Here is a 23,173-nt window from a genome sequence, read left to right as displayed (position 1 = left end):
CACAAGACTTTTCATAAATTTCATTTGAATAAACACAAGTTTTAGAAGAAGTTAACGACCTCGTCGACAGGTAGCACTGATCCATTTCGTAAACAAACAACACACAAAAATTGTAAAAATTAGAAAACTTTGAATGTTGGTGCAACTGGTATAAATAACACTTTGTGAATTTTGTATTTCACAACATTTCAGAACTTCAAACGAAAGGGAAACGTAAACAACAATTATCAGCAGTTATCATTGCAATTATACTTCCAGGAACTAGAAATGGATGTGAGTAAAATCGACTGTTTGATTGATTCGTGTAAAATTATTTGATTTTCAATGATTTTCAATTCACAAGTTCTTATCATACATCTTGATTGTGTTTCTATTGACTATGCGGTGAATATGTGCGCAGGATCGTGTATTTATTACGAAAATTCTGAGACTCTGACCAAAACAACGCAACCGACTTTTGATATAACGTTGTGAAATAAGATAATCGGATGAGGTCATTTCTGAAAGAAGGAATGTCTGAAACGTTTACATATACCTCGACACTATAAATTATACTCTTCACCTGAAGAATCTTTCTTTATAAATACTTACGCGATAAAATGGTTATAACACCCGCCATCCATACAAAAATACATTCCTTCTCTGGAATGACCGGAATATTCGTAGTATTGAAGCGAAGAGCAATTTTCTCGTGACGACAATGAAAGGAGTAAACTCCGTGGTTTTTTTTGTCTATTTCATCAGATTTAATGGTAACTTTCGATTGTTTCATAGGTAATATGAGTTCACTAACGAACATATTTTCATTGATAAGATTTTTAATTAATTCTCAAAACGAAGAACAGTTGATTTTCGGCTGTACGAGCTTGATTCGTTGTCTACAATTAGTATGGCATAATACTGTGAAATGTAACGTTTTCGGTTATTTATCTTTACAGATATCATCGAAAATGTTCGAAAAAGGGCTCAAATTTTCTTTGTCTCTGAGAGCACCAAGAACAGTCACTGAATTAAAATTGATCAAAGTTAGTCAGACAATTCGAGCGAAGCCAGATTGGATGGAGAAGTTAAAAAATCCAACCATCGTGGCCAAGTGGAAGTCAGAATGTGCCAAGCAAAATGTAAATGAAACCGAGTTTCAGTACATTCTAGATGAGCTCAGATACTACGCTGCCTTAACAGAAGGCCCCATTGAGATCGGACCCGTAGATGGAACGTGGCAATCAGATCGATTGATTGACGAGCAACTTCAAACCGCCTTCAAGGAATCAGTTTTTGAATTGTTGGAAAATGTGGACGAATCCGAAAAAGACTACCATCCGGGAAGTAAGAATTTAGTGGTTGATTTAGTTCATCCTTCGCTGTTTTGTTTCGTTCGTGGAGTTAGTAAAATAACAGATGAGACCGGCATTAATGCAGACACTATCAAAGAGCTGTCGGAAGTTGGAGGTGATGATGCCAGAAGTAGCAACTATCGATGGTTGCCATCCGATACATCTTGTGATGAAAACGGGGTCATAACATTCGATTCTTACATCAACAACCTTCCTCCGGAGAAAAATGCTGCGCTTTATACGTTAATTGGTCGTATCTTATCGAAATTCATGCCAATGTTCAGTCGAGTATTGCGGGATGTGGCACACCCACGACAACATCGTATAGTGGTTAATGATTGTAATTGGTGGCATAACGAAACCGAGTTTGAGTATGACGAAGACGACAATCATCATGATGAACAGGAACAATTCGAGGAATGGAAACGGTCGAGAGTTTTGAGGCTACCTGAAATACCCAAGTTTGAACCACCAACTCTGAGCGACATCAGCGACTTTGATTTCAAAGGTCAAAAGTTTCAAGTTATCGTTAAACTTGCAAACATAGAACTTACACCAAATAATCCGAAGTACAAGGGTGGTGTATGGCATACTGAGGCCACTGAAAGCGAAGCTATCGTCGCCACTGGTATCTACTACTATTCAATGGAAAATATCACCGAATCTATTCTAAAATTTCGCCAAGCTACAGATGATCCGCCTTATGAACAGGATGACAGAGAAGGGGTATATCAAGTGTTTGGCATGGAAAACGAAGGCCACTTGAATCAGAGATTGGGCAACTTGATCGCACGCGAGGGACGATGTGTTGTCTTTCCAAACGTTTATCAACATAAAGTTGCGCCGTTCGAATTGGTCGACAAGACGAAAGGAGGGCATCGCAAAATTTTAGTGTTCTTTTTGATTGATCCGATGAAACGAGTTATTTCGACCAGAAATGTTGCTCCGCAGAATCCTATTTGGGATGATAAGCCTGTCGATCGTTTTACCATGACATTAGAAGCAGCCGAGAAATATCGCGAGGATTTAATGTCCGAGAGAAAATATTATCGAAATGAGGTGGACAAGGAATTGTACGAAAGAGAGTTTTCTCTGTGTGAGCATTAGATCATGCAAAGCTGTTGTTCTATTTAAATAAATAAAAATCTACTTACTGTTAAAACCTGTGAGATTTCTATTAGTCCTCAGTTCTCATAATCGATTTTTCCAGCATTTGAGTAACAGAAGACCAGAGTTTTTGTTCTAAAATATTTATTTCGGATAATATCATTGTCGATTCTCCACTAAAGCAGTATAATGTTGTATGCTCGGCGTAGCTCCATCAATTGGTTTATCCGACGGCAGAGGATGACCTTGTGGCACAAGAAAATTGAAATTCTGCAAAAGTGTTGTGACAAACAGAAACAGACTCGATCTGGCCATCATTTCACCCATACATCGACGCTTCCCGGCGCCGAATGGATTATACTGTAGCGGAATATTGATTTTGTTATTCTGGTCTAGGAATCGTTCCGGCCGAAACTCGTGTGGATCAGGCCAAATACCACTGTCCATCATCATTCCAGCAAAACAGGCAATCACTATCGAATCCTGAAGGTTAAAAATTAAGTCAATGGATTTCTCTACGGACAAAAATGAAAGTTGAATATTCGACCTTTGGAATTTTGTATCCACACAACTCTGTATCTTGTAATGCACGATGTGGCAGACCAAAAGTGTTGCCCATGAAAATACGCAATCCTTCAAGAATAATGGCTTCGCAATATGGCATTCTTCGAATGTGGTAAATAGAGATTACTTTTAAGGAAAATATAGTAAACATTTTCCAAATGTTACCTTGTCCTGTCTTCGAGTACAGGAAGTCTTTCCCTTCCCACCACCGAATCGATTTCTTGCTGAGCTTTCCGTTGAACATCTTGTTTGCGAATTATGTACAGCAATGTGAAATTAATCGTTTTTACCTAATGGAATCGAAATGAAATTTATGTTGATATTGAAAATAGAAACATTTTTTTTAGTGTAAAGTGCTAAAACGACAAGCAATTCGCAACAAAATCATTAAGTCGGTACCAGATGACTAACTTTTTCTACAAGGTTCATAAAATGTAAATATAAAATACCAACCGTTGTCTCTGAGCCAGCGATGAACATATCCAAACATATAGCTAGAAGCTGCTTTTCGGAAAAACTGTCTTTTCTCTCCGGATCTTGTAGCACTTGCAGGTAGACGTCCATTAAGTCACTCGGTTCATTTTCGATCTTAAAATTTCGTTTATGATTTTCCAGTTCATTTTCAATGAACGTGTGCATCGTCTGATGAATTTCAACAAATTCTTTGTAGCCCGAATAGCTAGGCGCAAGAAATCTCAATAACGGAAAGTGACTAAATAGGGCGCCCATCATATCAAGATTTTTAATTAGAGTGTGAAGTAACGACTGCAATTGTTTCAATTTCAAATTGCCTTTATCATATCGAGTGCCAGTCATCATGCACCAAAGCGTGTTAAGCACATACGAATTGAATGCGTCATGCATTGGCACTAGAGCCTTTCCATTCTGTTTACCGACAATTTGACGGTAGTCAGCTAGCATATGTTGGGCTTCCGTTTGAATCATTTCCACCATACCGCGTCTAGCAAATCCGAATTCTTTTAAATGTCGTACAACGAATCGTCTCTGATCCATCCACAGTTCACCGTCTGTAAGCATGACACCTAGTCTCGAGCCCCATGTACGAGTTTCATACAGTATTCCATTCGGTCGTCCATCCAGATGTTCGTTCAATGTCATCTCTCGAATCGATTCAGGATTTATTGCTACCACTGTTTTATCTTTACCCACTTTGAAGCCCACCACTCCGTTGTGCTTGTAATTTGTTGCTATCGATATCATTGCCTTCCATAACATACCAGTGCGCATTCGTTCGTTGTGTACATACAAAGCACTGCCAATGATGGGTAGCCATTTGGGACCAGGTGGGAACAGGTTTGGTTTACGGCAATCCAACCAAAGGAAAATTATAAAAACGATGACAAAGACAAAGAGCGTAGGAAGCATTTTACTATGTTGATTGGTGTCTGAAAGGATGAAATTTGCTTTGAGTATACCGAGAATTAGAACCATGCTCTAATTCGACAATTGCATAACGGAACTGAAGCATAATCTTTCGCATATAATAGCAATAGAGGAAATACCAAGAGGTACTTTACGACTTATTACATAAACAAAAAAAAAGTTGAATGAATACAGCATCATAGACTGTATTAGCGCGCGAAATTGATATTCAGGTTTGTGAGACGAATGTGAGCAAGTTGTTTTATTATTGAACCTGAGAGAAAGTGAATATATGCATGCAATTTGCCATCAAATGCACTTATTATATCATGTGTATATAGGTTCCAATCGTTAGATTACACTTAATGCACTTACACACATGTGCTGAAATTGATGCTATGTTGGATGCTTGATTATAAATTTCTTGGTTTTCTAACTTTTATTATTTCAATTATGTAACTAGATATAACAAATGATTTGAAAATTCCTCCAAAGACACTATTGAACAGAAGCTAAATGACACAAAAAAAAACAATTTTTTTACAGACTCACTTTCCTATCGTTATTTCTTCTTCAAGTTTCTGGTTATCTTCTGCCTTAATTTTTGAGTTTAGGTACAAATCAAATGAATGCAACTGACGTTAGCATTATTTCCAGCAGAAACACTACACAATTTCATATAACATAATTAACACTTACTGTACCGACTCAGGATTTCAGCCAACTAAACTGCATTAAACTGTTACTCCTCATAATATATTAGTTGTCCCGCTACTTTCTACTTTTGTTTTGAAAATGTGTGTTTCATCTGATCGTGTTTCTAAGCACCTTGCGTGACTCCGGAGGTACTTATATAGTCGCTGCATCCTTACATTCAATTTTTTTTTCAACAGTTACAAAAATGTTGATGAGTTACATCGGTTACTTCAGTAAAAGGGTGACCTTTCAGAAGCTGCCAGCACGCCTAGCTTATTAATATAGTTATAGAATCCGTTACTTTATATTGGCCATAAAAGGCCAATGACTTTGATGATACGATTCTCATAAAAATGAAAAGCGCAATGCACAGTATGGAAATGTTGACGTGAAATAAGTGTTATTGTGAAAAACGACACGTTATATTCACGAAAAAATTTAAAAAAGCATTACTGATATTGCTGATTTTCTAAATATTTGAACAACACCGAAATTTTGACGTGAACGAAGTGTATTGTGGAAAACAACACGTTTTTTCTCTTTATCTTTTTAAAAATATTTTGATGTTTTGGAAGCCCTATACGATTTGTCACCAATCAGATCAAAATTTTTAAACAATAAACAAAATAAGTGAAACAACATATTGTCAGGAATAGGTAAGACTAGTGATATCTATAGATGATGCAAATATTTTGTACATTCAGCTGAAATTGAATGCTTATTACTACGAATATAATCACTCATCATGTAGACATGTAGGTAGTTTTTTTTTGTTCTAAGTAGATTAAAATGGTTTTACATGCTACATGCGTCGAAAACCGTACTTTTCATGTTTTAAGCACTTCTTTCGACGCCCTCAGCATGTAAAATCCATTACATAAAACTCGGGATAAAAATGAAAAGTCTCGTTGTAGTGTGTTTTTTGACCTCGGCTTCGCCTCGGATCAACAAAATTCACACGAAAACTCTACTTTTCATCTTTTTATCCCTAGTAATGTAACCTAGTAATGATTTTTTTGCACTACAGTCTTTAACATTTCAAATGTCTCACTGTCAAATTTTTCAGAGAATTTCATTGTGTCATTGCGAATTCACAATGACATTCTTTGGAAAAAATGACAGTGAGACATTTGAATTGTTAAATCCTGTAATGTGATAACGGATTTTCATTATTTTTTGTGCTATTACTCTAATCGTTATTTCTGCAACTGAGCTGCGAAAAGTGAACTTTTTCTTGACATGATTTGGGTGACTATGAAGTGCCATTTTTCACTGTTTTCACTGGAGGCTTTATTTTGCAGAAATTGCAGAATCGACGCAAAACTAAATTTTTCGATGGCACACACACAATGGCAACCCCATAACCCCATTTCTCAACTAGTTGCATATATAACTATTTTGTCGCACGATGTGATTATAAACAAGGTTCTGAAAGAACAGGTTAAGACACTTTCGACTTGATCACGAAGGCGTGAAATCAAAATTTTCCTGTGGCGCCAACTAGGTTTGGAAAATTTTATATGACGATTTCAACTTAACAAAAAAAATTGTTTTCAAGTTGACTTTTCAAACAATATATGCATGTCTAAATTGTCAAGATTCTTGTGAAGGCCTCTTTCTGTTCTCCTCGAGCCTGTTCTCGGAGTGCGTTGTTATTTCCTAAGATGTAAAGTCAAACAAGCAAAGCGAGTTCTATAATCAAGCTTCCATTTAATCATTTAACCCAAAAAAAAAAGTTTTACTGAAATAATTAGGAATTGTTGTTATTCTTAAGTTTAACACATATCGGATGGGATGGCGGTCCGGCGCTGTTCAATACATCGATACAATGTGCACACAAAGTATCAACGTATTGAACAAGGAGGGCAAAAAGGGGGATACAAGTGGGTCATTACACTGTTAGTGATTCAACGTTCAAGCTCTTCCGGAAAGACCACAGGGTCCTATTCGAATGTGCAAGGTCAAGGTCAAGTTTTACTGAAATAATTAAGCCACCCACCTAAAAAATTTGTAAACTAATTACGAAAATTAGGTTCGCACGATCCCCAGGGCATTTAAGTATTCGTGAGACATAAAAAAAAAGTTTTTTGGTAAAAATGGTATTAAATTTATTTAATCCATTTAATCCATTTTACACCAAAAACTTCTAAAAGTGGAATTTTATGCTTTTTAACGTTCTAGTATGACTTGTAGTACGTGGTTCGATCAAAATCAACCATTTTTAAGACTTTTAAAGTATTTGGTAAAATGAACTTTTTTCCTATTTAATCCATTTAATCCAATTTTTAGTCCATTTAATCCAATAAATCCATTTAATCTAAAAGTGACTCACCCCTCGACCATACCTATAGAGTATACATTCATTGTAAAAGACGACGTCTAGCTAATGATTTGACGATTCAAGACAGTTGTTTGGTCTGACAATATGAGCACATACGTTCCGACCAAAAAACATTGACAACCTGAGAAGATTTTATTTAAACACACATTTTAGGAAATACTCTTGATATTTAGATATTTTTTTAAAATAATCAAAGCCCTTAGGTCCGAACATGTTTAAAAAGTAAGTATGTGTGATACTCGATTTTTGTGTTTTCTTATTATAATTTATTGTGCTAAATTGTCCATTCATTCACGAGTCACCGATTAAAATTACTTTGCTTGTGGATGTACCTAACCACTCGCAGTTTATTGGCATTTCGATCACACGCCGACAAATTTATAAAAAATTCTATTTTCAGATTTGATGAAAAAGAAAGCGTATCGGGGGTACAACAGCTTAAATCTTCTGTACAAAAAGGAATCCGAACCAAGTTACTTGAGCAATTTCCACATATTGAACAGTATGTTGATGTTATAGTACCGAAGAAGGACGCTTTTAGAATTATAAAATGGTAATGGAACTGCTCAGGTTACATATACAAAGCCGGATTTCATTTAATTTATTTGATTCCAATTCAACAGTCACGATCACATCGAAATTCTCGTCAATGGCAACGGTGATCATCTCTTTTTCCGTCAAAGGGATGGACCGTGGATGCCGTCATTGAGACTGCTGCATAAATATCCATTTTTCTTACCCATGGAACAAGTGGACAAGGGAGCCATACGTTTTGTGTTGAGCGGAGCGAATATTATGTGTCCAGGTCTCACTTCACCCGGTGCATGTATGACACCAGCGGAAAAGGGTACCATCGTGGCTATCATGGCTGAAGGTAAACAGCATGCGTTGGCAATAGGAACTACGTGTCTTTCAACGGATGATATGTAAGTTATTGATGTCTGGGTTGATTAAAGTGGATCAGTGATGATCGTGATTTCCTCCATTTCAGATTAAAAGTTAACAAGGGTGTTGGTGTGGAAAATTGTCATTACCTGAACGATGGTTTATGGCAAATGAAACCGTGTAAATAAATGATTCAATAAAATATTTATGGTCCCTGATGTCTTGACGGACTTGCATGACGAATGTTTGTGTTTTTGACAAGTTTTTTGGTGCAACTTGAAGCGGTTTGATTACCTGGTTGATCAGCGTTCAATTCTTCAGGTAGGTTACGTAAATGGTTAAGTTACCGTGCTTGAGACTGTTCATCATTTAGGAGCACTTCTAATGAATTTTTACGAAAATCGAGGAGAGGAAAACTTTTCTCACCTCCATTAGAAGAGGTGAAGAGTTGAACATCAGAATCAGTTGATGAAGTTGTCTAAGTTCATTACACTGACAGGTTATTTCTCAATAAATGTTCTAGTGTGAGAACACAGACTCCAATTGCAATTTATTCGATCCTTATGTAGGCTGGTACTCTAAGGCTTAGAGTCTAAGCCTTTGAGATGCCGTAGACATCGAAAAACATTTGATTTTCAATTTATTTATTCAATGGTACAAAATTTTCAAATACAAAATGGCCTTACATTAACTACAAAAAAGGGAGCAACAAACACACACATTTCAAATTACAAAAAAAGAACACAACAATCGACTAATCGCTTTGGTTTAGAAGTTTCATTTCGATGTGATACATTAAATGTCATCCTTTCGAGATTCCTAATTTTACTTTATAGAAACGACAAGCGTATCAACAACAAACAAAATTATTAAATCTGCTACTTCAACTGTGAAAAGTATCTCTGGTGTTTGATACAAAATCTACCACTTCAATTAATTTTAACATTTTGCTATATAAGAGAACATTTTGCCAGAGCTCCGTTGTTGTCGATGGCACATGACTAGCCGGTTAAATTGGATACAAATTTATTCGTTCCTCTTCTGTCAAGTCTGGATGCCAAACATCAACAATTAAAACTAATCGAACTTGGGTTCCGTTATGCCACACTTCGTGCTCAAAGCTATCGTCGAATATGAGCAGTTCTCCTTCACTCCACGATCTTTATGGAAAGAAAAAATTAATTGTTACTCCATGTAGATCTGGTATTACCACCGCATGATTATTTACCTTGTTTCAGTTGCTACTCGAATGAATGTTTTCTCCGGCACCTTCAACCCTAAATGGGCTCGGATTCGGCAATTGGTAGGACCACAGTGTGGCCATACATGAGTGCCTGGATGCATTACGCTAAACTTAACTTGACCTCGTTTACAAAATCTGGCTGCGGGAAATGTTTCGATGATTTTGCACGTGAATGGTGTCCTCGCACAATGTGCGCCAATTTTTCGCCCCCGAGCGAATAGATCGAATTGCTTCCAGTCACCAACGTCCCGTAAATTCTCTGATTCGTCGGTAAAATGTCCTTTATCATTAAGTACGCTCAGTCCTTCGTCTCGTATCTTTTCCCAGTTTTGTTGCAACACATCAAGATATTGCTTGTAGCCGGTTTGTTTTTTTGTCCAGAATGGACGCGACTTTAACCTGTCCACGTTGTACAACGAACGTTGATATTCCGATAGAAACAGCTTTTTACTTGCACCTTTGCGGTAAACTGCCATCGCTTCCTTATTTCTGCCGAGACGGGTTAACGCTTCGCCAAGGTTAAAGTAAAATCGACCATCATTGGTACCTTCAGCCTCAGTATCAATGCCTTCTTGCAGGAATGCGACGGCAGCTTCGTTGTTTTTATCGAGATTCTTCAGGATAAAACCGTAGTGGACAAGGGCATAACCGTCTTGACGCCATCGAAGAAGAGTTTCATGGAGAACGAGTTTGGCATCGGCTAGACTGTAGAAAAAGAGAAACTTTAATGAAATTCGAAACATCGGGGAAGGCCTAGTCGCTCGCCGTTTACGAAAGGTTTACTTACCGATTAATGAGTAAATATGTAACGGCAAGCTGATTCCGATAGTATGGATCATCTTTGAATCTCTCAATTAAGGCTTCATGGACTGGAACAGCCTTTAAATGCTGACCTTAGTAAAATTTTAATTGTAGAAGAAAATTCATCGAAAACAATTTAAAAGCCAGTCGTCTTTCCTCACCTATAAACCTCATTCGATCGATGCAACGTTCAGCATAGATTTTAAATGTCTCATCATCCACAGACGATCCGAATTCAACGGCTTTAACGTATGCTGCTATTGCTTCTTTCAAAATTTCATTACTTTTCTGTTCGTCTGACAATTGGTCCAACGCTTTGCCTTTACCATACCAAGCTTGCGATGAATTCGGTTTGATTTCAATTAGGACGTCGAATGACTTGAGAGCGGATGTTGGATTCTGGGAATTGATTGTTAGTAAAAAAAGCTACAAAACGAACAAACAACACTTGGTATTTTAGACTATGATTATTGCAAGAGGGAGGATTTTTGAAAGGATAGATATTAAGAAAGCATTGAAGGCAAACAAAGGAATTATAAAATCAATGCACGAAAGACTAGAAAAATGTAAAAAAAAATCTATTCAAATCAGATGTCCTTCGATCAATCAATAAAGACTGATGTTTATTGATCTATTGTGGGTGAAAGAACATTTGATTTGAAATTCGTCTCTAAATATTTCTATTTCTGCAACGAAAAAAAAAAAATCACAGAGAATATGCAACCATATCGTACACTTAAATTAATTGATGCATGAACAAAACGTCTCTTAACAAATTAAAACAAAGGTAAAATCAACGAGCTTAAGAAAAGTGCAACAAAGGAAATAAAAATGGAGCTTAACATTTTAGTTTACAAATTATTGAAAATCAAACTCCTAAAATGAGATTCGCTTTAAATTCATTTGCTGGTAAATACGACATCAAAAAACATTTTACTTACATCGTACAGCATTTCATTCGTTCTTCTTAATTCATCTTCAAAATCATCGTCATCTTGTTGAGCTCCGCTTCGTTTTACTTCTACAATTTAAAGTTATTGTGAATGATTGTAAAGATTTTTTAGTTTTTCTAAATGTGAACAAATGGCTTCGTTTACTGTTCTGTGTCATTTCTAAAGAATTTTATATTAATTTCCACAAAAATATCGCACAACGGAGCAAATGAAACCACTTCTCACGGTATAAAAATATTGTCTGCTTCAAAAATAGTCCAACGGCTTAAAATTACTTGTCCATTTTTCATCAGTTTCCTCTTCGTCACTCGAGTTCCTCGTCTCAGGTAATTTTCCATATTTTGATTCCAGTCTTTTCATTAAGTCCTCATCGTCAACATCGGAGATTTCTTCTCCATCTTCCTCCTCTTCTATGTCTTCACTGTGTTCACTACCTTCTATGTCCTCCTCAGCATCGGATTCATCTAAATCAATGCTATCTTTCGATTCCTCTTTTACATCGACATCTTCATTATTTGTGCCTGATGGTTTATCGTTTTTCGGTCGATACATATTCTTCATTTCAGTGAATGTGTCTACAATAGCTACTTCTTCTTCACCTATGTTCTCAACATCATCGATTTCCTCTTCAGATTCCGCGGAATTTTCGGAATTTTCATTTTCATCTTCGTATTCTTCCTCATTTTCATTGTCTTCAACAATTTCTTCTTCGTTTACTTCATCTTCATCTCCTGCGTCTTCTTCTCCGTCCTTTAAGTCGTCCTCCTCATATTCATCTAAAGTGGAATATTATTCTTGTAAACAGTAGCCTCACAAAACGTTATCCCAAGTCATTGACATACCATCCTCTTCTTCGTTCGGTTGTTCATCATCGACATCGGATGGTATTGGTTCTGTCGATGTTATCAGTGTGAAACGACGTTTTAGATCGACGGATTCGACTGGCGGAGATTCTATCTTTTCCTCTTCGTCTTGTTCAAAATAAAATTTTTGTTTTGTTTTTAAAATAGAAAATGTTTAACATTGAAGATTAAATAGGAGCGATTGCAACAACTGCTTTAGGTAAGGCCAGACATTCAAGACGTCTAGTCATCTGTTAATCGACAGCAATGACAAAAAATAAGCAATGACCTTCGGGTGATGTGGTCGTATAAAAAAGAATTTGCATCAAAGTTTGATGATGAAACGTTAAAGGATACTTTGAACAGAAGAAGTAACAGATTACATGATCATAATGATTAACGAAGATACGTTTGCACTTTGCAAAACGAGTTAATTATGCCACAATCTTGATAACATTGTCCGTTTCGAAGGATCTTTTGTACGAACTGTCGAAACAAAAACAAAACTTTTGAAAGCAACAGAACTCAACAGTAGCAAGCTTACATATGAAGCGTTTACTTTATCTGTTTCATATTTTGCGTGAGGCCTTAGATACTCAATTTTCTTTTGAATGTCACGGCTTTACCATAAAGCTTACAATTAAAGTAGAAAATACAAAGCAAAAATGTTTGTTAAATTAAAATCAAGAAAGTGCAACAACAACAACATCCACATGGAAAAACACAGAGAAATTACGTCGGTTTAACGTGTTATTTATCTGACGCAAATTTTTATAAAATAGCAGTTTTTGTGTTTTACTTAAAACTGGTTTTACACTGTCGCATGCAAAGTTTTGTTTAAAACAAAAAAAAATATTTTCAAATTTTGCACTCACTCGATTTCGATCGTTTCACCAAAACAAGGTGCGCAACTACCACTAGAGCTAATCCAACTCCGAGTTTTACAGTAACTGTAATTTGAACATTTTTTTGTGATGAAGAAAACATTTTCGAATTTATTGTAAAATATTGTTTTTGTGCACTTTCTATCATTAATTGCTTTATCAATTTTTAATATTTTTACCTAACATAGACAACGTCGTTTTATTCCGAATTTCAAATCAATAGACCTTTTGAGCAGACAATATTTTTTCTACCGTTTTTTTTTTACGAAGTATAAGAAGTTACTTACGTGAAGATGACGTATCTTGTTCGTCTTCTTCATTTTGCTGTTCAGCTGCCTCTTTTTCGGTTAACTTTTGCAAATGTAAGTCTTCGCCTTGATCATTATCGATAAATTGTTCATTTGATGTGTCGTCACTATCATCTTCCTGTAACATTTATTGCAAACATCAGTGTACACGAAGAGAACAAGTAGAAATCACTTAGAAAAGCATTGGTTTTTGCATTTTTTTAAACATTTAAAGTTAACTGTCCAAGGAAGAAATTATTTCGATAAAGTAGAATATTCTGGACAATCACGGCTGAGTTTCCGATTGTTGCATTGTAATTACAAACTAATACACAAATTAATCCAGTAAAGAGTACCACAGAACTTACCTCTACCTCGTCGTCTGCTTCAATTTTTGTGAGATTCAAAGACTCGGCGAGTTTATTAAAATGTCCATACAATTCATCGACCTGATTTTTTAGATCTTCAGCTGACACATAGGTTGTATTCGTATTGGGATCAGAGCTAGGGTCTATGTTAGCTTTAGAGACATGCTGTTACACAAAATTCAAAGCACCAATAGAAATGAAATTCGACACACGACTACAAAAAATTGTCATAAATTGCATACCTCTTCGAAGGGACTGTTGTCATCGGCATCTATACTATCGTCTCCTAGCTGATCTTCAAGTCCTTCGTCCTCATCGTCGTTGTCATCATTTCCGATTTCATTATCATCCGCATCGTCATTACCTCCATTTTCTGAAAAGTCTCCAGCAGAATCGTCATTTTCATCGTCATTTTCATTGTCATTTTCTTCTTTCGACACGTCTTCCTCATTTCGATTATCACTTTCCTCCTGTCGAGAGTCATCATCCTCATCATTTAGATTATCATTTTCTACTCGTGGAGTATCATCATCATCGTCATCGTCAGTATTATCATTATCTTGAGCATCGTCTTCGTCATGATTTCCATCGACTTCGTCATCCTCTTCTTCATTGCTGTCATTATCATGTTCTTGGTCATGATCATCATCATCATCGTCATCATGACCTGCCTCTTCTTCTTCAAACGGTTCGTCGCCATGCTCATCGAGTTCTTCCTGGAGTGCTTCCAAAACATCGTGGTCATCGTGACTCTCACGTTTTTCATCCACCCAACCCTCTAAATAATCAGCAAAACGTGACTCAGACAAAGGTGTGTCCACTAAATAGAAAGGAAACTTTTCTTAAAGAAATCAACAATGAACAACAATGATCACAAACATACAATCTGATACTCCTCGAGTTTCCAGTAATATCAAACCAATGAGTCCAACAAGCACAGCCATCAACGAGAAAAACAGTATTTTTGCACACCAATGACCTCCTGTTCCATGATCTGAATGAACATGCAACTGAATATCGTCTGGTCCCATTTTGGCGTGAACGCTAGGTGCAGATTTTTCTTTGGGTTCATCATCATCTATACGAGGGAATAGGACAACAATAGTGATAAAATTAGAGTTTTCAAATTTAAATTTTGATAACGATGGTGAAGATCATTGAATTGTCGATTGCAACAAATTTTGTTCTGACCTCGTGCACTCATTTTTCTAGCAAAAAAATCAGCTGCCTTGGCATCGGAGTCATCTGCATGGTAAAATGTTTTTGAATTAATTTGCGAATATTTCTTCGTCAGAATTTACATTTTAAGTTGTTTAAAATACCGGTGTCATGCATGTTTAGGTGGAAATGCGGAAGGTACGAAAGATTTGTGTCAGTCGAGAAGAGGGCTGATTAAACGATCAAAGACTGAACTAGAAATTCTCAGCCAAAGTCGTAACATTCAGTGGCAAAATATATCTACGTTTCAGTTTATTCCTAACACTTTTTACATTGTTGTTAAATCGTACATTCAAAAGTATTCTATAGAAAGGACACAAAATGTATTTTGGTCCCTGGAAACTATATGCTTTAAATGAATAGACTTGGTAGATAATTTTTATGTGAAACAGTCGTAGTCGAATATAATGCGTTGTATACATTCCCCGATGCTAATTTCAACAAATAACAGCGTAAAATAATTATTTTTACTCGAGGTGAATAATACTCGCAGAAAATGGGCATATTTTCAAAATATCAAAATTAAAATCCTTTTCATCATATAGTAGAGACGCAATAATTCAAGGACTTCTATTTTCAGCAATCGAACAAGATAGGATAGATAGAATATTCCTGGTAAAATGTACACATCACGTAAAATGGAATTCATTGTTTGCTCCATGATATTTCAATATTTGCTTTAGAGATCAGTTAGTGATAACCATGTCCCACAATATGTAAGTGTAAGTCTAAATTTCCAGGTACAATAAGTATGGTTTTCACCTACAAAAAAACCACTCCGTTTTGCCTCCGTTTACCTATTTTTTCAAGAGTAAACGGAGTAAACAGAGTGCTTTTTTCGTAAGTGGAAATCAGGGCTTAACCATCTCATATAGCAAAATGTTTGGTAAAACAATGAATTTGCATCAATATGCTGAATGAAACAACAACTTCACTAATCATAGTAGTGATAAACCGTCTGCGAAAGGCTAATTGCTAATAATACCGGTTTAATTTGCAGACGAATGAAAATATGAGAAAATTAAGTAATCAAAGAGAAATGCTTGTAATGCGTGTATAAGTGGAACTATTTCCTTTCATGATTTTAGGAAAGCCGGTCACATATACCACATTATAATATCGGAAGTGAGTATTTTCTAAATTATTTTGTTTGGTTACATCGTTTAACGAGGTATTGACAGCAATGAGACTGACCGTCCCAAAATGAAAAATAATTAAGCAAAAAATTATCAAAACATTCGGAAGAATGTGAATGTATAAATACACACATTCAACCACGAAGAAAACGAAATTAAAAATATTTTTGGATGGGTCAACAAACGCTTGTTACCATTCGAATTTAGTATATGAGACGACGGTTTATGTGATAATTTTTGATTAGAAATGACTGAAGCCAATGTTCTTTAAACTAAAATTGTAAATATTTTTTCGTAACGAAAAATAATTTCCAAACAGAAAGAAAAAAAAACAGGAACGAGCACCCGACAATCCGTGTAAAATATTTTATTATAATCTAAAATCCATGGTTCAAGTTGATTCTAAAAATAGATATTCTCACTACAAAAGTATATTAACACTCCAAGTACAAAACTGTCGTTTTCATTTTACTCAAATTCCTGAAATAAAACATAGCAAGAAATTCGGGTACATTTTTGGGCAAGGCTATTAAAAATACATTTCCAATAAGTGTATGTAAATTAAAATTGAAATGATAAATGATTTAATGGACAGAACCGGGTGCAATCAAAGAATATGCGAATAATTCGGATGAGGTTTGGGAAATTTTTATTTTAAAATGTGGAAAATTTGAATTTTCATTCACCATAATCATAATTCACATTTAAATGTACTACGCACCTCGTTTCTTTTTCTTATCCTTGCGCTTCCTTGGTTGTACATCGCCCGACATTATCACTTGTTGCCGAATGTTCTTATCACCAATTTCAAGAAATTATGACTGACCGAACACACACTATCAAGTTATATAACTAACTGAATTCGACTATATTCAAAACTAAGTGAAAAGTTCTCTTTCTAAAAATTTTATTCACTTGTCATATTCTTTACATACTGCTCCCGTTCAAATCAAATATTCTTCTTTGATTTTCTTTAATGTTCTGTATTCTTTGCTCACTTTTGAACTTAAAGAGTCGTTTTGACATTTTATATTACTTTTGCGTACTAAAAACGTCTACAGCGGCTCCTCATACCAGTCGAACAGATGAAAGCCATTGACATAACAGAGTTATACAAACGAACAATCAATACAACATAGTTCCTTAAAGAAAGAATGGCACAAAATAATTGATATCGCGATAAGAAGTAACATTGATAAAGGAACGAAGAAAAGATATAAAATTTAGTCGAAAGTCTAAGCAAGAGTAAGGAGTGATTTAGCCATGGAAATACTCATAGCGGTTTTTCGTAGTGTAGACCAGAATTGGCTAAAAATTCTCCCTGAACGCCTTTAAGTTTCTGATGTTGATATCTCTGAATGTTGAAAGTATTTTAATAGAAGATGTTCTAGTGTAATGCAGAGCAACGAAGACTTTACAAAACAGCCGAAGGTGCCGATTGCCCGGACGACCGATAACTTTGCAATTTTATTTTGATTTTTCATTATGGATTATTAAAGTGCATCTATGTTGTTCGGGATGCCGGTGCAGGCGGAGCAGTCGGTGCACTTGGGTCGGGGACACCTCGGGTATATCCACATTCCATGACATTTGTTAAACGTGTGGACTTGGATGATTTTTCACATACTTATCGGGACATCGTTAGTCCTATATCCACATATATGGCACCGCTATGATATCATTCACTTTAATTGACTACAGAATTCCCTACAACAAAGACAAGATTATTGAAATTGGACCTTTGTTTAGCACGCTCAAGAAATTGACAATTGAATAAGTCGTCATTAAGCACGTGAGATTTTCTAATAGACGGACGTTCGATCTCACCGATGTTTTTTTTGATGCGATTCTTTGCACCATTTGGAAGTCACATCCTGTTTTGAACTATCGACTCGGTTCCCCAAATTTCAACATTTCGTGTTTATGCCCAAACGCAAGAGTCAGTGTAGTTAGTTTGCAGATCATTTTAGGAATGATCCAATATATTCATTGAATTTCGTACATTTTTTTTTTCAAGGCAAAAATCGTTTCGCGGCGAGTAATTTTTCCACATTTTTGATTAGAGTTTTAATTTGATCCCTCTCATTTTGTTCGTACTTTTCCATTTTGATTTTCTCCAGCACAGACGATGCCAATTTAACGATTCTTCCATCCATTCGACAACATGGATCAATACCGTGACAACATCTGATGCAATTTATTCCATTATCCTGAGCGAATACGATTTGATTATTCAAATTTGGTTTCACCGTCAGTATTTTATCTGCTTTTAACTGATTCGCTACACTGATACTGGATCGAGAAAAATATTTCTGGATAATTGGAAAGCTGAAAAGCCAAAACGAAAAATGAATTAAAATTTGCATTTTCTGAAAGCACAAATTTCTAGAAGAACCATTCCTCACCCAATCCAACTGTTGCCACTCAGTAATGCTCTTTCGTACCTCGCCAACACTTGACACCGTCGAATATTGTGAATGAGTTCAGCTTCGGATTTGATCACTTGAGTGTCGCTTACAGCCAAACCATTCAACAAATTGAACAGTACTGTTGCTACAATAAACATGAAGACGACGAAGAAGATGTAGCTCGATGGATTCCGATCGAATCCGATACTACCAGCATCAAATTCTCCAATGGACATGACTAACGTCTTGAAGAGCGACGACTTTACATTGCTAAATTTGAACGTTTCGTCATCACCATCATCCGCTGGTGACGGATCGTATAGTAGAGCCAGGAACGTTAATGCAAATGCAATCAAAATGATGGCATACAGTAGCAGACTTCGTAGGAATGTTTTCGTGACTGTTCTAAGCATAACATAATGAATGGGACATGACCAGCATGGTAGTGAACCAGCCAAATGGAAAATTTCAAATGCAACGAGCAAAATTGAAATGGCAGCAATCGTTCTAACCCAGTCATTCGATAAAAGGCGTTCACAAGTTGGATTCGGATTGAATAGAATCAAAATCATGACCACAAATGTGATTAAAAGCAATTCCAAATAATTCTCCACACTTTTCAAATAAGTTCGTGGCGCAAATGCTAACTGAAATAGTTCACGCAACGATATACAAACCGTTAGTATGATCGTAGCGACTCGCAAGAAAGACGATGCCATTGGATGGGTTTCTGGGTCAGCGTAGTTTGGGCTCGTTGCATTTTTACACTGCACTGAGTTCGATGCGATCACATTAGTGTAGTAAGTCAAAATATAGGCGATATAGCAAACAGCAAACAACGAACACAAAATGAAATTGATGTAAAAAATGTACGCCAATCGATTCCACTTCAGGAACAAGAAGCTTGTAATCAGAGGATGACAGACCAATTGTCTGAGCTCTTTCGACTCTGCAATGCTTTCGATGGTGGCCATTTCATCGGGACAGTTTGCATGTGATTCTTCAACATTCGAACCTTCGCTTTCACCTTTGCGACTGATTGGAATCAAATTCTTGTAGTCAAAATGGATTTCAAAGTTGTCATCGAAGTAATTCCCGTCGGTGGTGATGCAACTATTGAAATGTTTCTCTAGAATCTTTGGATTGGCATCTGACAGAGCAATTTTGTGATATTTGTTCTTTACTTCAATGACAGCGCCACTTTCCAATAGTTTGAGCACTGCATCCTCATTGTTGCGACTCAGTGCATAATGTAATGCCGAAAAACCAATCGCATCGGATTCGTTGATGTCGATTCCTTTATGTTTCAACAGTTCGTCCAAACAACCTTTGTGGTCGGTGTGCTTATAATCGTAATTCTTTACCACAATCGACACAAATGACCCAGCATTTTCCGAATCCAATTCCGGCCTTTGTAGCAGAGTCTTCAGCACGTCAGATTTACCGAATATACAAGCGGCCTTCAATGGTGTAAGAGGGTGTTTCGCTTGGTTCGAAGCATTCACATCGGCTCCCAACTCAAGTAGTTTTTCAACAGCAGTCAGCAAACCATTTTTCACCGCCAAAATCAGAAGCGTATCGCTGTTGTCGACTTTCGAAAAGAATTTCTTGAGTTGATCACGATCGTCAACGGAATTGATTTCTTCCAAAAATTCATCTTCATTTGAGTTTCGGAGGTGTTCGATGAGACGATTAAATTGTTCTTGAGAAGTTGCAGACAAATTCTGGAAACACCGAACGCAAAAAATTAAGACTCGTTGTGAATAACTGTAATTCTGAAAGAACTATACTCACTTGTTGCCCATCGGATGACGTTGCTACTGATTCTAATTCACCCATTTCCATTTTAATAAAATGAATCAATGCAATTAGCCAGGTCGAAAAAAAATTAACAAAATTTCACACCAAAATAACAAAATTTTACTTTTATAACCGCAAACCAAGCCACAATTTCGTTGAAACTAAGTATAACTCAACATTCGTTTCGTTTTAACGGTCGTGACTTTACTAACATAAATTTAATTCTGAATTGAATGCCTTATAGTTTTTACCTGTAAACTTACGAAAAAGGACGGAATTCACGTCTCAACAATGCTTAGATCGTAAGGGGCCGTTCACAAATTACGCACGCTTCATACGGAGGAAGGGGTCTGACAAAAGCGTGCTTTATACATTTTTGAAAATTTCTCCATTCACATCGAGAGGCAAATATTCATATTGTCAGTCAAAAGAAAATCCAACACAATATTACGAAAGAAAATCTTTAAATTAATTTTCATTTCATTTCATTTCATTTATTTCAGTTTCAAAATTACAAATACAAAAACATCTGCGTAGCTCTAGTGTGACGAAGTCAATTCGAAAGAGCTTCGAAATTAATAAATTAATAGAAAATCCGCGGAATTATACAAAAGAACTTCGAAAGGTTCAACAAAATCAAATAAAAAGAATAAAATCCTTGAAAATTAAAAAAAAACTGGATCTTCAATTCGTAATTTACCGCTAGAGTAATTTGTGAATGGCCCCTAATCATTGCGAGAAAACCAGAAGAGGACGAGAATCCGAAAAAAGGACAAAATATAACATGCAACAGGTAATTTTTATAAATTGTATTGTTGCAAACTGGAGAAAAAGGGCAGATGTGAACAGTTCTCCTTATATTGTGTTCATCAGTTCTTTTTATAGTTTCTATTTTTCGGAATGAAAGCAATATAAAATAATGACACCAATTCATATGCAACGCTCATTTCATAAACAACACTTTGTTACAGAGTTTTTGCTAACATAAATATTAGAATGCGTGCTTACATCATCGCATAGGTATGTTCGAAAATGCTAAAATTCATAGATAAAATGAAAATGAAATGATAACTAATAAATTAGGAAGAAACACATGAAGACGTCTTACGCAAACGGAATTCAGTGAAGTAACCGATACAAAAAAATTCTCCTTTTCAAGGGTCGCTTAATGAACGTTCTTATGAGTAGTGTGTTAATGTAAACGTGGTTCATTGGATATTATACAACGTTAAAAATTTATCTTCAGATCACGTACCACAGGGAAAGACAATATTGAAATTCGACATGTTTTCTGTTTTGGTAGTGTTTGTGGCTGGTAAATGATTCCACACAAAATTTGTTGAACAAATAAAAATCTAGATTTTTTTAATTTTATTATTTCATTCTTGTCTAGGGCGTGCCTAACCAAAATTAAGACAAAAAAAATCTAGATATTCATTTGTTCAACGAAATTCTTTTGAAATCAATTACAAACTAGGGTGTAGCGGTTTTTACAAAATGTGTTAGTTCTTTTAAGGCTCAGCCGGAAATCCACTCAGCTGGTCCATCTGATCATTTTATGGAAGAAAAAAAAAATCAAACTTTAATTTTGTGCTTCCGCCAGATCGATTTTCGAAAATTTCGTCGTTTTCGGTCCATGTCACATATATCGATTTTTTACGGTGGGCTAAGTATACATAAAAAGTTGAGTCAACATGGTAATCTAATCTCCAGGCTTCACAGATTATTTTATAAAAATGATCAAGTCTAAAAAATATTTTTTGAGTTCATGACTGATTGTCAAAGTTCCCCGATGGTGATTTTGAGACTTTTATCTCGCCACAAAATTTGATGAAAATGTGCAAAAATGCAAATTAAACTTTAAATATGCTAAATGGACCGCGGTGAGTCAAGTACAACATCTGATTTGATTTGGGACACCTAAATTTGATATTTATCTGACAAAAAGTTGTGTTTTTGGTACATGGAATATTGGTGGCGAAAGTCGAATTTCCTCAAATCAATAATTTTTTAGCATATAATGTATTCCCAGGTTCTGACAATGCGAAACCTTCAATTTTAAGCGTTTTCTAAGCAATATGTAAATAATTCAGCAACTTTCTGAATGAACGGTATTTTGTACAAAAGAAGTAATTATTCTGTATACAAAAGCTATGATTTTTGTACAATGTACAATGTACTACATGTGTAACTTTTGTACACAAAAAGGACGTTTTGTACAAAAAAAAATATTTTTCACAAGACATATTGATTTTTTGCACAAAAAACCATGATAGTGTACAGAAGTCATTTTTTGTGTACAAAATAAAATGAACCGGAAATGATGGAATCAAAATCAACTGACCTGATAATCGGTTCTACTACTTGACCCCCATCGCATTTTCTGATACCGAAGCAGTATCTTCAGAACAGACACCTTTTTGACTACACGGAAAATCCGTGAATTTTGATAAAGGCTGTGTAACTTATAATATAGCTATAGTTTTTATAATATAGCTGCAAGACTTATAAAAATATAGCTACTGAACGCATATTCTATTAACATTGGTTATTTACGTGCAATATGAGTTACACAACTATATTATGGATTACAGAGCTAAATTATGCACTGTGGACACACTTTATAGCTAGGATCTGCATATTGTAGCTGTGTACTCTATATCATAGCTGTGTAACGCATATTTGACGTATGAAAAATATAGCTGTGTGCTGCATATGAGAAATGTATGGGACCATGCATTCAAGTCGGACTCAATGTTAATATACAAACAAAAACTGTTCTAAAATATCTTGGCTGATTGTAATGAAGCTTGATGATCAGATTACAGTAATACCTTTTTAATATAGTCAGAATCCGTAGAAACACAGACGAATGAGAATATCAGAAATTTCACTGCTTAGAAACGAATTAGTTAATTAGCCA

The 23,173-nt window shown here is 35.7% G+C and overlaps 5 protein-coding genes across 11 annotated transcripts; 2 read left to right on the top strand and 3 right to left on the bottom strand.

Moving 5' to 3' along the window:
* Positions 1 to 138: 138 nt before the first annotated feature.
* Positions 139 to 2,496, top strand: LOC119081759. The gene is made up of 2 exons (XM_037190949.1): positions 139 to 273; positions 939 to 2,496. The coding sequence occupies exons 1-2, from the start codon at positions 268 to 270 to the stop codon at positions 2,439 to 2,441; spliced, it is 1,509 nt and encodes a 502-aa protein (XP_037046844.1). The 5' UTR covers positions 139 to 267; the 3' UTR covers positions 2,442 to 2,496.
* A 79-nt stretch (positions 2,497 to 2,575) lies between these two features.
* Positions 2,576 to 5,177, bottom strand: LOC119081755 (probable cytochrome P450 303a1). 4 transcript variants are annotated; one of them, XM_037190940.1, is made up of 5 exons: positions 5,088 to 5,177; positions 3,459 to 4,411; positions 3,171 to 3,295; positions 2,989 to 3,106; positions 2,576 to 2,924 (listed from the first exon to the last, which is right to left on the bottom strand). In XM_037190940.1, the coding sequence occupies exons 2-5, from the start codon at positions 4,389 to 4,391 to the stop codon at positions 2,601 to 2,603; spliced, it is 1,500 nt and encodes a 499-aa protein (XP_037046835.1). In that variant the 5' UTR covers positions 4,392 to 4,411; positions 5,088 to 5,177; the 3' UTR covers positions 2,576 to 2,600. The 4 variants fall into 4 exon arrangements, with proteins under 4 accessions (XP_037046835.1, XP_037046834.1, XP_037046836.1 ...); XM_037190939.1 differs by having other exon boundaries at positions 4,941 to 5,126; XM_037190941.1 differs by lacking the exon at positions 5,088 to 5,177 and adding an exon at positions 4,764 to 4,901.
* A 2,314-nt stretch (positions 5,178 to 7,491) lies between these two features.
* On the top strand, positions 7,492 to 8,553 carry LOC119081830 (malignant T-cell-amplified sequence 1 homolog). The gene is made up of 4 exons (XM_037191067.1): positions 7,492 to 7,647; positions 7,826 to 7,978; positions 8,049 to 8,351; positions 8,417 to 8,553. Exons 1-4 carry the CDS (start codon positions 7,637 to 7,639, stop codon positions 8,496 to 8,498), a joined length of 549 nt encoding a protein of 182 aa, XP_037046962.1. The 5' UTR covers positions 7,492 to 7,636; the 3' UTR covers positions 8,499 to 8,553.
* Positions 8,554 to 8,989: 436 nt separating this feature from the next.
* LOC119081724 (aspartyl/asparaginyl beta-hydroxylase-like) lies at positions 8,990 to 17,041 on the bottom strand. Of its 4 annotated transcripts, XM_037190867.1 has the most exons (14): positions 16,764 to 17,035; positions 14,880 to 14,933; positions 14,572 to 14,766; positions 13,931 to 14,508; positions 13,689 to 13,853; positions 13,321 to 13,459; positions 13,025 to 13,099; positions 12,150 to 12,278; positions 11,583 to 12,083; positions 11,296 to 11,375; positions 10,516 to 10,753; positions 10,341 to 10,446; positions 9,539 to 10,258; positions 8,990 to 9,470 (listed from the first exon to the last, which is right to left on the bottom strand). In XM_037190867.1, exons 1-14 carry the CDS (start codon positions 16,813 to 16,815, stop codon positions 9,320 to 9,322), a joined length of 3,183 nt encoding a protein of 1,060 aa, XP_037046762.1. In that variant the 5' UTR covers positions 16,816 to 17,035; the 3' UTR covers positions 8,990 to 9,319. The 4 variants fall into 4 exon arrangements, 3 of the variants coding, with proteins under 3 accessions (XP_037046762.1, XP_037046763.1, XP_037046764.1); XM_037190868.1 differs by lacking the exon at positions 14,880 to 14,933; XM_037190869.1 differs by lacking the exon at positions 13,689 to 13,853 and having other exon boundaries at positions 16,764 to 17,034.
* Positions 17,042 to 17,964: 923 nt separating this feature from the next.
* On the bottom strand, positions 17,965 to 20,481 carry LOC119081739 (transient receptor potential cation channel protein painless-like). Its single transcript, XM_037190908.1, has 3 exons — positions 20,245 to 20,481; positions 18,448 to 20,174; positions 17,965 to 18,370 (listed from the first exon to the last, which is right to left on the bottom strand). Exons 1-3 carry the CDS (start codon positions 20,293 to 20,295, stop codon positions 18,055 to 18,057), a joined length of 2,094 nt encoding a protein of 697 aa, XP_037046803.1. The 5' UTR covers positions 20,296 to 20,481; the 3' UTR covers positions 17,965 to 18,054.
* Positions 20,482 to 23,173: the final 2,692 nt, after the last annotated feature.

The sequence above is a fragment of the Bradysia coprophila genome, unplaced genomic scaffold, assembly GCF_014529535.1.
Source record: "Bradysia coprophila strain Holo2 unplaced genomic scaffold, BU_Bcop_v1 contig_358, whole genome shotgun sequence".
In the NCBI taxonomy this organism is placed as follows: domain Eukaryota; kingdom Metazoa; phylum Arthropoda; class Insecta; order Diptera; family Sciaridae; genus Bradysia; species Bradysia coprophila.
The sequence above is the reverse complement of the archived record's forward strand: the minus strand, read 5'-3'. Positions and strand labels throughout refer to the sequence as shown.